Source organism: Jaculus jaculus, chromosome 4, assembly GCF_020740685.1.
Source record: "Jaculus jaculus isolate mJacJac1 chromosome 4, mJacJac1.mat.Y.cur, whole genome shotgun sequence".
NCBI classification, from domain to species: domain Eukaryota; kingdom Metazoa; phylum Chordata; class Mammalia; order Rodentia; family Dipodidae; genus Jaculus; species Jaculus jaculus.
Window position 1 is genome coordinate 44,149,925 of NC_059105.1, and position 14,617 is coordinate 44,164,541.

A 14,617-nucleotide genomic window follows, 5' to 3' on the forward strand; every position below is an offset into this window, starting at 1 on the left:
ATGATTCAGGATCTTTTAAATTTCCAGACAAGCAAATGTGACTCTTACTCTCAGATTTCCTGCTCTCCATTTGTGGGTACATCGGGGTATCCTTGCTCACAGTGGGGTCCAAGAAGTATATGAAAGGATATATGATTGTCTCAGAAGCCAGTACAACTTGAATCTGTAGCTTTTCTTTTTTTTCTCTTCTGTGATAATAAAGAAACTGGTAACCCAGCTGATAAATACTGAGAGATTCATGGTGTCTCCATGGAGACATTCAGCCTGAACACAGTACCCCACTTCCTCTGCAGTGTGGCTGGTGGTTGGGCTAGCTCTGCATTTGCATTTCTGTAGAAGACTTCCTACCCCCTGGTGATCTGATGGACTTTATGAGAGAAGAGTTAACTCACTATGGCATTTCCTCTTAAACAGGCCAAATAATGGACTGCACATATGCCAGACTGGGGCTTACAGGGCAATTCGCTCTCCCATTGTAGGAGAAAGTTCCTGTGTTTATCTGGTGTTTTCCCAAGTGGGACATTGAAACAGAGTCAGAAAGTCGCAGTCCCTATTGCATTGGGGTGGGGGTGCATGAGTTTTAACCTAAGGAAAAAAAGTCCTTGAAAATAGCCCAGGGAATGTTTTGAATGAAATGCTGGTCCAAATTAAGAAACTAAATGTAAGAACTAACCATGAGATGCTTCCAAGAGACAGTTTTATATAGTGAAATAGGACTTTTGGTGTGGATTTTGAGGTAGGGTTTCACTGGGTAGCCCTGGCTGGCGTTGAACTTGGGATTTTGGGATCATTTGCTTGCATTATCACACTCAATCAAATAGAATTTGAACCTTTTCTGGTGGTCTAATGGTTAGGATTCATGAAATAGAACTTGGAACTTGAAAAGATACGGTTTTACAAACTGGTAGCCTTTTACTCATTGCAAAACTTGGCTTTTTATTCTTACTGAAAAGTAAAAACTTTTTACAAACAAATGCCAAGAAATGCATGTATATGCTAAAACATATTAGCTATATGTAAAACATATACATATATATCAATGAGCATGTTGATTAAAAAACAAAACAGGCTGTGTTAATATTTAGAGTATGTGCTTCCATGCATTTCTCCAGCAACTGCTCATTGCACACAAGCATGCACGCACACAGATTGTCAGACAAAAGTCCAGGCGTGCCACACAGTCTATTTCTAACCTGCTTCTTGCTTACCTCACCATTATTCATGGACATCTGTCTGTGTCTTTAAATACTCTTCCACAAAATCATCAATAATTCAACTTTCCCTTCACTGGAACAAAGAGCGCTGTCTCTGTCAAAGTGAACTGTCATCTAGTAAATGGGAAAATGATGGAGGAGTCCTGAAACACAATGCCACCTTCCTCAACAAATAAAAGCAACAACAACAACAAACCAGAGCAAGAAGGATCCCTGGAAGCACCCTTGGGTGCCATTTCTTTCCTACCTTGGCCTTGAAGCATCCTTTCTTGGTCTCTCTGGTAGCTTAGTTAGCTGTTGACATGGGAGAGAGTTGGCACAAGATTCTAATAGTCTAATGTCTTAATGCAAGAGACCTCTTCTCTTCAACTCCTTTTCTCCTCTGCCTCCCATTCAGTTCTATATAACAAGAATATTTAGAACTATTACTTAATTATCTATTGAACCAGTGTACACTTACATAAATGCCAGAGATGAGCTGGGAAGATGTCTTAGCGGTTAAGGCACTTGCTTGCCAAGCATGCCTGCCCAGATACAATTCCCCAGTACTCAGCACAAAATGGTACATGCATCTATTGTTGTTTACAATGGCAAGAGGTCCTGGCATGCCCATTATATCTGTCTGTCTGTCTTTCTCTCTCTCTCTTTCTCAAATAAATAAGTAAAAAGTTTTAAAATGCCAGAGATAACTCATAGCATTACCATATTAGAATATGTAAAGGGGGTGTGGATTGGTCTGTACTGTGGAAGGTAAATATACACACGTCGTGAAGCCAAGCCTGGTGTGCACACCTGTAATTACAGAATCCAGGAAGCAGAAGCAAAGGAATCACAAATTCAAGGCCAATCTCTAGAAGAAAAAGAAAGGCTGAATTAAAAAGGATTGTGCCTGAAAGAGACTTATTGAAAGAAAGTAAAACTTTGAAAGGATTTGTGAATGTTTGAACTTTTAATGGAATGGAAGAAGGTTTACTTGTTACTTGCAATAGAGGAAAATGTAATCCAAGTCAGAATAATAGGCCTTGGGAGCTAATTTCCAAATCAGGTGTTAAAATGTCCATTATTGAGTGACAGACATCATGGCCATTAAGGCATGGTCACTCTCGTACCTTAGCTTCAAGAGCATGAACTTGTCTGGGTTCATCTCTTTCCACCAGCCTAGCCCGTGACATATCTCTCACCTGGACCACTGTAGCATCCTGCTGGCCAGATTCCCAGCTTCTGTTCCCTCCCCCTTGCCATTTCTTTACTCCATTCTCAGAAGCCACTATGATCTTCTGACGTCTCAAGGTTGCCTCTCTGCCCTGATGTACACTTCAGTAGTCTGGATGGAATCCAGACTCCTTCTCAAGCACTGCTAGGCTCCAGTCTTACCACATACACCCCCACCACCTGCAATAGCCACCAGCCTGTGGGCTGTTCTTCACATATGCCTGTCCACTTTAGCCCATGACTCTGGGACCTACTGCCTAGATCTCTTTCCTTCTGGTTCTTTCTCATCACTGACCATTCAACTTAAATGCAGTCCTCTCAAAAAGGGCCACCTGGATTCATCATTCTACGTCCCTGTCATGATCACACCTCATTTCCTTCATAGCACTTACCCTCATCCACTCACCACATTTAATAAGTGTAGCTTCCTTGTTGATTCTCCTTCTGTGCCTCTAGAGCGTGTTCTCTTGGGAACAATGACCTTGTTTGAATTTCATATGGTTCCTCTCCTCACATTGAGTGAACACCTGGCACTTAATGCATATTGTTTTTCGAGAGTTCTTACACTTGACAGATAACTTTGGACCTAAATCACTTTTATATCTCTGTATCTTCATCTGAAAATTGAAGGCACATGCTAGTAATCACATTCCAAAGCTTTAAAGACAAAGCTAACTCGTGCACAGTGCTTAAAATGTGGACTAACACATCATTCAATCATTATTATCACTGTTCATAACATGTTGGCATGTTATTTTTCAATCTTTAGATGTGTGAAAATGTACTGTAGCTACCCAAGATATTTATATTTTGTTTGGTCTTCCAACAGCTCTCATCCCTGGAGCTGTTTTACTGTTAAAAGTATTTATTCTTCATCTCTTTGCACACACACACACCCCCTCCCCAGCCCCAGAGCTACCCACATGTAAAGAAGGTACTTGCTCAGAATGCATACTTTGAGGAGTTTCTCCTGCTGGGAATGACAGGCATATAAATTCACACTGTAGGAACATTCTGTAGTGCACTTTTAGATCCAAGTACATTTTCGTAAGCTGGCCTAAGAGACATTGGAATTGGATCTAAGATCTAACAAGATCTAATTCCCATAGCAGCCTCTAGATGTTCGTCATGCATTTACTAAGTACAAATCCTGGAAGGAAATATACCTTGAGGTCTGTCCATTTGGTCTTAATTCTGAGGGACAGAAGCATTGGATGCTTACATGAACAAATCACCAGTGTCATTGACTCCCAAATGGAATAGAAACAAGTAGTTGGAGTAGTAAGCACTGTAGAATTCCTTCCTGTTCATTCATATTTGTTGAACACCTAGAAAGGGTCACTAATTGCGCTATGTCACCATAGATTACACAGATATTTGTGACCCAGTCTTGGCAAGAATTTCTGCTGCCAACCTCAAGGTCCACACAGGTATTAACATAGGATCCTAGAGAAATGATGAATATTTTAATAATATTTTTATTTAAATAATATGTTGAAGTTGTAATAAGACACCTTTACTTGTGCTAATAAGGCTGTTGAGGCCCACAAAACTGGCCCTTCATCGCTCTGCAGTTAAAGCAATGATATCACTCTGTGTGGTTGGTAACTTTGGGTTTCTTGTGCTGATTACAAGCTCAAGACTTATCTTGTTTTTGACACATTTCCTGCATTTCTTGCCTTGTTTAATGGCACCTTTGTCATTCCCTTGCACACCCAGTTACTAGCTTCCTTTCATCCAATAAGTCAGTGGAACAGCACCTTACTTGAACACACCTGGCTCGCCTAGGCAGCTCTGCCTCCGCATCTGGCCTCCGTTGTGGCCTCTGCTCCCGCCACTTGCACTGCTCAGGTTTACTGATGATGCAAGGCTTTCCCGTGCAGCCTGCCGGCCATCTGCCGGGAAACCTCCTCTGTGCTCATCCAGCAGAGCCCTGCACACCTATAAACCCTTCCAGCCCTGGCATAGACTGTGCCCGCTGTAAAGCCTTCCTTGGCTCCACTGAGCCAACTTGTAACTCATTGTATTATCTTTGTGTGCTGAGCCAGGAATAATGCTCAGGAATCTTTTGGATTAATTAAGCAAAGGTGTGTCAATCCTGGGGTGAAATACAGCCCCAAGCTGGGGCTCACAGTTTATTAAACAGAGCCAAAGGCAGGCAGGATCTCAGTGCCACTTGCCCCTGTCAGATCCCCAGCACAGAGCACAGGCAACCTGACCTTTAGGACTCCCATTTATTTTCCCATGTACTATACTGTGAGGATAAATCCGTTGAAGACAGGGAACAGACCGCCTATCGTTTCCTGCTTGGAGATGGCTTGAGGCTTGGCATGTAGTATCTGCTCAGTAGAGATTTTTTCAGTTCATCACAGCACTTTGTATGGGAATGGCACACTTTTGTAATATAGGAACTATAAGGGGGAAATAAACATTATTTTCTGTGAGAGTCTATAAGTGAAAAAGGCTTGGATTCTTCCTGTGCAACCACAGGACCACACATTGAGACCCAGGAAAGCCAAAACAGGGGTGAAGATATGAAAGGCAATACCAGGACCTTCAGGTGCACAAAAGAAGCCCAGCTCTGGCTACTCTTGTGTGTGACAGCAGCTAGAACTGAGGGGCACCTGATTCCTGTAGAGGGATGCCTGTGAACTCATTGAAAAGGGATAAAAGTTGGACTTTCAGCTGGAGAGATGGCTTGGTGGTTAAGGCGTTTGACTGTAAAGCAAAGGATCCTGGTTTGATTCTCCAGGTCCATGTAAGCCAGATGCACAAGGGGGCACATGCGTCTAGAGTTCATTTGCAGTGGCTGGAGGCCCTGGCATGCACATCCTCTTTCTCTCTCAATATCTCAATCTCTCTCTCTCTCTCTCTCTCTCTCTCTCCCCCTCCCTTTCTCTCTTTCAAATAAATAAATCAAATTTTAAAATATTTTTTTAAAAAGTTGGACTTTCCGGGTAAATGAGTTTGGGAACACACACATTTCCAGAAAAATTTTCCATTTAAGGTAACATGTCTCACACAATTCCTTGGGAATTCTCCCGAGTGTATTTAAGTATTTCTTCTTGATTTATGAATTCCATGATGAAAAAGTGGAGACTGAAGTAAGAAAGCTGTGGTCTGAAGGGTTACCTAGCACTGCCTATTAAAAGTAAGAGAGTGTTGCCACTTTCTCAATTTTAATGAACATAAGATAGATTATTTGATGAGAAGACATTTTATTTCGAGGACTAAGGCTAGTAAATAAAAATGAGCTCTATGGTTTTCTCCTTTCCTCTCCCTCTTACTTTAAAATCTTGACTTCAATCTCTTCTTTGTCTTATATTTTGGTGCTTGTACAAAAGTAATTTCCTGGAGGATGAGGAATAAATGAGTGAATAGGTGTCTTCACATTCACAGAGAGAGAAATACACAATCATCTGCCTGGCAGTGTTGGCTGTGATGCTCTCTGGAATCGGGTAACTCAAAAGATGGCAAGCTTGTGGCTGCCTGATTCACAGCTGAAGGATCCAGAAAGCACCAAGACATAAGTGAAGTCAGACCAGATGTCTGAAGGACTTTTAAAGCTTCTTGATACCGAAGCCAGCATGAGTTCCCAAAGATGGGTTCAGACTTGCTCTCCTTGAGAGCTTCTGGCTGCAGAGATGAAAATGAGGTAAACTCATTATGGCTTCAGTGTGGCTGGCTCTGAAAGGCTTGAAAAATATTCTTTTACTGAGACTGAATTGCTGGATTCACTTTTGCTGCCAATATCAACACAGTGCAAGGGCCCTCCTGTTATTTTCTCCTAGAGTTTTCTTAGGACATGGAATGGGTGGGGGTGGGAGTGTGAAAAGCCTCGGAGGATTTGTTTTGTTTTGCTTTGCTTTTTTCCCTCCTTGTTCTTGGCCCATACAGCAAGTTGATGGTAAATATTGGGCAATTTATTTGACCACATGGTTCCTCAATTTCCTTATTAGCAATGCTGTCTTGTTTGTATGCAGTTTTGAAATTTTTGCAAGCACACAGAATGTCAATGTGAATATCCAATGTCACTATTGTATTTCTAATCTGCCTGATGTCTCTCCAGTTTTGGGACCACCTGCCTCACACTCACTTAGGCTGGTTCTCAGGTCCTCCTATGTCTTTGTGTTAGAATCTCAAGGGATATAACCAAAATCTCCTGTAAATACCTCTGTGGGTGATTCTGAGGTACTCCAAAATATCCCTTGGAGTAGCTCTGTTTCTGGTAAACCTGAAACTGAACTACATAGTTTGGCCTCCTAAAAACCCCCTGGTATCTCCCAGGATTTTATGGACTGACCCACACTTGGACTATTTTCCCCAGAGCTACTGCATACTTTTAACTAGTTCTTTAATATTAAAAGCTTATTCTGCCAATCTCTGTCCTCAGAATGTATGTGATCATGGTGCAAAATGTTTGCAGGATGTTGATGACTAGCAGGTCATAGTCATGGTGGCATGAAATCAATAGTCAGTTCTCAAGAAGTACGGGAATGGAGCTCATGAGTAGTAAATCTATCTCCTTGTTTTCATTTTAATATTGGACTTTCTCTAGAAGACCCAGGGTTGAAGTCCAGTTCTTAATTTGGCTTCTAATTCAGCTTTGATCTTGAGAAATCCATTTAATCTCTCTAGCATGGTCCCTTCTCCTTCCAGAATATATGCTACCTGTATCCTCAGGAAGCATCTTCAGATATGTTGTTAAGTTTATTGAGAAAGAAAGATGGGTTATGATAACTGTACGTTGGACAATCAGATGTTATTTGAGGAGCAATGATAACATTAGATTATGAACAGAAGTGGTGATTATGTCTTATGACCAAAGAAAAGGAAATCAAAAAGATGTTCAAATCCAAGTGTGGTAACTCACACATTTAATCTCAGCACTTAAGAGACTGAAGCAGGAGAATTGCTTCAATTTCGTGTCCAGTCTGAGTTACAAAGTGTGTTTCAGGCTATCTTGGGCTACAGAGTAGGGCCCTATCTCAAAAAAAAAAAAAAAAAAAAAAAAACAACAACAAAGAATTGTTCAGTCCTTCCCTTTGTGTTGAGAACTGAGGAATGCAAATTACTAGATAAAATGATGTAGTATGTATTTATTTATTACTTATTTTTTTTAATTTTTATTTATTTATTTGAGAGCGACAGACACAGAGAGAAAGACAGATAGAGGGAGAGAGAGAGAATGGGCGCGCCAGGGCTTCCAGCCTCTGCAAACGAACTCCAGACGCATGCGCCCCCTTGTGCATCTGGCTAACGTGGGACCTGGGGAACCAAGCCTCGAACTGGGGTCCTTAGGCTTCACAGGCAAGCGCTTAACTACTAAGCCATCTCTCCAGCCCTGATGTAGTATTTATAAAGATAATAAAGGAACTACAGAGAAACATGCAGAATTCCTGTCTTTATGGTCAGTAACCTAAAAAAAATCAAAGAGCAGTTGTTTACCCTCAGCCTTACCTGAGCATTGGCCTTTGATATGTGAATCCATATTACATCGTTATATTTGCTGCCTTATCTTGTGTGTTTCAGGACCCTGAGACCTGTCACTAGTTTCCTTTTGCTGTAAAACAAATCATACAAGCTTTTAAAACAGCACTCCTTTAGTATCTCCCTGTTTCTGTGGCATGGGCATCCATGCATACAGCTCAGGTGAAACCTGGAATCTGCTGGGCTGCCTCCTCATCTGGATCTGCTTTCAAGCTCCTTTAGGTTATTCTAACATGCATTCCTTAGGGTGTTGCATTCATGACAACTTGATTCTTCAAGTCCAGCAAAGGTAGCACTTTAATCAATAAGAAACCCAAGGTTTTAGAAAATGAACGGATATCACAGCCAACAGGACTGCTACTATTAAAAACTTAAACATAAATAAGGCATAGAATGTTAGGGCTAACAAGTGTATTGAGAAATTAGAATCCTTGAGAACTGTTAGTGTGAGTATAAAATGTTATGGCCATTATATTTGGAAACAATGTGATGGTTCCTTCAAAGTAGGGACTTAAACAGATACGTGTATTCCCATGTTCAGAGCAATGTTACTTAAATTGCCAGAGGTGGAAACAGCTCATCCATCAACAGATAGATAAACAAATGTGGCATGTACATGCAGTGGAATATTATTGAGCATTGAAATGAAGGGGATTCTGACTCATGCTACCACATAAACCTTGAAAACATCATGTTGAGTGAAATAAGCCAGGCACAATGGATGAATACTTTAAGATTACACGTATCTAGAGTAAACAGAATAGTAAAAGGCAGAGATAGGGAATAGCGAGGAGAGGGAGAAATAAGAACTATTATTTAATAAGTAGAGTTTCAGTTTTACAACGTGTGAAAGTCGTGGAGATAGAAGATGGTAATAGGGGTGGAGGCTGGGAATTTGGTTCTGCATTTAAAGGATCTTGCTTGCAAAGCCTGCTGGCCAGGATTCAATCCTCATCTGACCTTAATTTACACTGGTAGGAGACCTTGATGTGCACATGCACGTGTGCACACATGCTCTCACCCAAATAGTAAATTAATCTAAAAGGAAGATGGTGATGGTAGCTAAGCCATGTAAACACACTTAGTGTCACAAGACTGTGCATTTAACAATGGTTACAGCTTTACATATATTTTACCACAGTAAAAGTATTACAGGGCTGGAGAGATGGCTTAGCAGTTAAGGCTCTTGCCTGCAAAGCCAAAGGACCTAGGTTTGATTCCCCAGAACCCACGTAAGCCAAATGCACAAGGTGATGTGTGCTTCCGGAGTTATTTGCAGCAGCTGAAGGCCCTAGCATGCCCATTCTCTTTCTCTCTATCTGCCTCTCTCTCTCTCACTCTTTCTCTCTCAAATAAAGTAAATTTTAAAAATTTACAAAGTATTACAAAGAAAAGATGAAGAAAGAAGGAAATGAGCATGAAGATGACCACACAGTCAGTGCCAGAGGTAAGCACACCTGAGAAAAGATGCTCAACCTTGTGGCTTAGCAAAGAAGTGAAAATAAGCCATTAGTGAAGAATTTGAATCATGCCAAGTCTAGCATATGATTTTGTTTGAGGCACATTTCACTTCTCTACTTCTCCCTCAGCTCCCAGGAACAAAAATGAGCTCTTCATTTAGTATTTTTATTCCAGTGTTTTTCTTAAGGTATCTTTTAAAGCACCCTAGGGACTCTTGTAGTATGCTAACAAGGCCTTTTCTGGAGGCCCCAGGTTGGATTCCCTTATTGGGTGGTATCAGAACTACACTACATGCAATTCTGAAATGTTTGTTGTATTTTTAAAAAGTGTTTTTCTATAAATAGTGAGTAGATTATTTCCCCAATATATTCTAGAGTATGTAGTATTAGGACTGGTAAAATACGAATCACACTATCTAAACATTATAAGAATGTCCCAATGGTGGCTTTTTTAATAGCAGAGCCCCTTTGCCTCCCTATTTCTTTCCTTTTTAAAAAAATATTTTATTGCCGGGCGTGGTGGCGCACACCTTTAATCCCAGCACTCGGGAGGCAGAGGTAAGAGGATCACCATGAGTTCAAGGCCACTCTGAGACTACAGAGTTAATTCCGGGTCAGCCTGGACCAGACTGAGACCCTACCTCAAAAAAAAAAAAAAATTATTTATTTATTTTTTATTTGAGAGAGATAGAGACAGACAGAGAGAGAGAGAGAGAGAGAGAGAGAGAGAGGAGAGAGAGAGAATGAGAATGGGCGCACCAGGGCCTCCAGCCACTACAGACACACTCTAAACTCGTACGTTACCTTGTGTATCTGGCTTATGTGGGTCTTGGGAAATCGAACCTGGATACTTAGGCTTTGCAGACAAGCACCTTAACTGCTAAGCCATCCTTCTAGGCCTGCAATCCTATTTCTAATAAGTCATATGACCACACACCTGGTTTATTATGTCATTGTTCTTAGAGGTCATTGTTACCCTTTGGTAATTTATTGAAGGCAAATACAGTAAATCTTGATGACAAAGAAACCTAGTTCTCAATGTATCTATTAGTATTTAGTCAAACACCATGAAAGATATTAGTTATTTTTGTGAATAGTGTCACATCCATCAGTGACAAGTGTCATTATTAGATTTTCCTTTGTTTACAGTTGAGAAAATTAAGGCTCAGAATCTTAGTGAGTCACTAGAAATCACCGAGCTGGTATGACTGGCAGAAAGGGAATTCAAATCCAGGTCTCCCCAGCTCCAGAGTTCGGATCACTCCATTATGCTATACTGCCTCAAAGAGTAGTAGTTGCATTGATTTCATACATAAATCGTGACTTGTAACAATAAAAATGTGTGTTACTTTGCATAAATAGCTTATGAACCATCACAGCTCATCAAAGCTCACACTGTCAGGAGCATTTCTGAGGTCAGACTTCTTAGCTCCAGCATACAAGCTGTTGTTCTCGGAACGGAGTGTTTCCTATTCCACCTAAGAGGGAAGATTTGCCTTTTGTTTGTTTGTTTTTCGAGGTAGAGTCTCACTCTAGCCCAGGCTGACCTGGAATTAACTATGTAGTGTCAGGGTGGCCTTGAACTCACGGCGATCCTCCTACCTCTGCCTCCCGAGTGCTGGGATTAAAGGCATGCGCCACCACGCCCGGCAAGATTTGCCTTTTGATAGGATGTACTATTTGGAGATTGTCTATTTCTTATTCTGATTCAGGTGCAAATGACAGGAAAACATTTTTTATTCTTATCTTGGCAAGAGCTGAGGTATTTTTTTTTAAGAATACTTAATGTAATTGTGACTTAAGTGGAATTTTTCTGCATTGTGAGTGAGGAGAAGACCCATTATGTAGCACAGAATTCAAAAAAGTCACAATAGCCTACTGACTTCCACAGAGAAGTCCAGCCAGGGACTTTCCCAGGACTCTGAGCCACAACTGGGTCTTCAGAAACATTTGGTGCTCTTCCCTGCCCAGGAAAATGAAAATTGCTAAGCCACAGATTATCAGAGAGACATCCAGACAACTGCCAATGCTGAAAATAAATTACTTTACAAGGCCTTTATCCACATTTTGAAAAATAACAGAAAGAAAAAAAAAAAACTTAAGCTTGGCTTTGTTATTCTTACATAACTCAGCAAATGGTACTGTGCATGTCATATATCTTTGAAATTGCTTGGAAATGTAGATGATCTGTTTTTATATATCCTAACTCCCTTAGAGAAACACAGTTCTCAATATTTAAGTCAGCAATATTTTCAGTTTTGTGGACCGGAGAAATGACTCAGTGGTTAAGGTGCTTTCCTATAAAGCCTAAGAACCCAAGTTTATTCCCCAGTACCCACGTAAACCAGATGTACAGACTGCTAAGTGCGTCTGGAATTCACGTGCAGTGACGGCAGGCACAAGCATGCCCATGCTCTGTCTCTCTTTCTCTCTTGCTCTCTCTCTCTCTTAAATAAATAAATATAAAGTATATTAAAAATACAGAGTTTTTTCAAAAATAAGTGTGAAATTTGATAGCAAATTTGAACACAAGAGATTAGCACTCATGCATGCACACACATTCATTTTCCAAAACTCCTTCTAAACTGCACTGCTTCTTCTGTTTGCAGAGCACACACTTGTTTTAACCGTCTGGATCTTCCTCCATACCCATCCTTCTCCATGCTTTATGAAAAACTCTTGACAGCAGTTGAGGAGACCAGTACGTTTGGACTTGAGTAACCTGGACGCATAATGCTCAGTTCTTCATGGGTCCAGAATCCAACCTCAGAAGAGCGACAGGACAAGGAAGTCTCAAGCCTAGGCTTCCATCGCAGAAAGGCTGAGCACTCTTTTCCAGGAACATATACTCTTACGTGTGCGGACCAGCAATGAGTCCTCTTGAGAGGATGTGGATGAGCTTGATGCCCAGGGAACAACCCAACCGTCTTTCAATCAACAGTTCTTGACTGCCAAACTCTTTCCATTTGTTGTGTTCAAGACAAAGATGAACCTCTCCATGCTTAACTCCATGGTAATTTTTAGGAACTTGGGAGAATCTTGAAATTTTTCCCTTGAACGTGATTCAAGCCAAACTGGCAGCACTTGGCCCCATCTCCAAATTAGTGCAAGTTCAATAATATAATAAAAACAAATATATTTCCTGAAAGTACATTCATTTAAACCCTGAGTTATAACAGAATATTCATTTCTTGATTATGAGTGCCTGCATGGTGTGCACTATAGGTTTCAGCTTTCATGGGACATGAGTGAAAAATGAAACCATCAATATGAGGTAACTTTCAAAGATTTGCAATAAGGTGGTCTGTGACAATGTATATGCAAGTGGTATGTGTGTAATTATGATTGAAGACAAATTGTTATTCAATGAGTTACTAATGACAGATTTTATGCTTTATAATGCATGAAAAACAGTTTTAAAATAACTAGCAATTACTCACAGCATATCAGGAAAATGTACACAGTGAGTTCTGCTTATTTTTTATAGGTTCATTATGTTTACGTTCCTTAAGATGTATATAAGAACCTACCTACCGTGCTACATGTGGCCCCTCTCCGTTTCCATGTTCCATGCTTATTCGGGCATCAGGCTAGGATGTCTCCTTCTAAGCACTCTCAAGGGAGCAAAAGGGCCTTTTATTTTTATAAAGGCTAAAAAATTCCCCCAACTAGTTTGCACTGAATGTACCAAAGTTGAAAGGACATTACAATATGACTAAGAGCAAGTCCGTCCCTTGACGAGTGTAAGAGAAAGTGGCTCCTAAATGAAAGTAGCTTCACAGTGCCATGCCATCTACTACAAGGACTGTGCGTCTAAGTAATAATTTCCTAAGACTCACTCTATGTGATAGTGTGATGTGCATTTATTTAAAATGCATTAGACTCTCTTCCATCCATCAAATACTTTACAGGATGGCATTTATTACAGAGATTTCGTATTCCCCCACTCTGCTTTTTATTTGTACAGCACCATTAAACACTGAGCTCAGTTAGGGACTCATCAGCATTACTAAAGAGATTAGCTCTCTCTTTACTATTTAGAATTCCATTTTCCTCCATCAATGAAGATATCACAAATTGAAACTCTCAGTACTATATTTCTAAGCCTGCATTTTCACTGATGCATAATTTTCGTATTAATATCAAGAAAAATTTTTCTATAGTATCTCAAAAAAAAACCTGCATGACATCACCAACTTACTTCTTACTTTTGTGAAAGGGCATCCTTCATTTTAATTGCTTTTGGGACTGTTCCACACCATTGTTTCTTCCTTGATTTATGTCCACAACTAATCAGATGCACAATTCAGTGAAATTAAATGGAAGGTGGTGAAAGCACTGGATTAACATTTCCCTTGCCAGCCTGAGGGTTTGCAGGCATTGTGTACATTTCTTTGAGAATCCTGTCGATAAATAGCCTTGGAATTCCTATTGTGGGATGTTGGCAACTTTACACTTTATAGAATCATGTGCACAGTTTTCATGGGTGTTTGTAAGAACAATTGCTCTCCTGTTACTGAAGCAGTATTGTCAGTTGGGATACTCAGGAGAAATGACACTCATACCCCCACTCATTCCTGCACTAAAGGTGGGTATTGAGGTGTAAGGAAATTTTCTAGAAAAAAAAAAAGCAGAGAAATATTACAGAAAAGAAATATTTATTTGCATACCATAATTGGGCACAGATAAAAGGGATGGCTAAAGATTTTTACTGAAATTATTAATTTGTATTATTTATCATGATCACAAGTATATATTTAATTTTGCAAACTGCTTTTATTCACTCATTTTTTAATTATAAGGAAAATATTGACACTAATACATTTTTCTTTAAATTACATCTTTAGGTGTCAGAGCTGGCATTCTCTAAACAGCAGTAATAGAAGGTTGCCTTTCTTTCAAAACTACATTTATACATCATGATGGCATTCATTTTGGTATGAGACACTTTTTAAAACCCATATGCCATATTTATGGGTAAAAGATTTGAAATAAAATGTATCTCTTTATTTCTAATAAATATATTTCTTTGTTAAGGCACCCAACTTCTTAAATAACAGTTCTCTTAAATGTATGCAAACATTCTTAATTAGTACAATGTTCTCAGAATTGGAAATTATCAAAGATGTAGCTAGCATATCAGGAAAATATGATGACCTATATATTATTCTTCATTAGTTAGACAAAACAGATGACAATAGTTATATAAAATTTAAATAACAATTCCAAAAATAAATGAGA

General features: G+C 39.8%; 1 protein-coding gene across 4 annotated transcripts in view; it reads left to right on the forward strand.

Moving 5' to 3' along the window:
- The window catches only part of Hecw2 (HECT, C2 and WW domain containing E3 ubiquitin protein ligase 2), a 397,209-nt gene extending 383,158 nt beyond the window's left edge, over nt 1–14,051 (forward strand). For all 4 annotated transcript variants that reach the window (XM_045146802.1, XM_045146800.1, XM_045146801.1 and 1 more), the window contains one exon: nt 11,986–14,051. In XM_045146802.1, the coding sequence (XP_045002737.1) occupies nt 11,986–12,097 (112 nt within the window). In that variant the 3' untranslated portion in view covers nt 12,098–14,051. The remainder of the gene's footprint in view (nt 1–11,985) is intronic.
- Nucleotides 14,052–14,617: the final 566 nt, after the last annotated feature.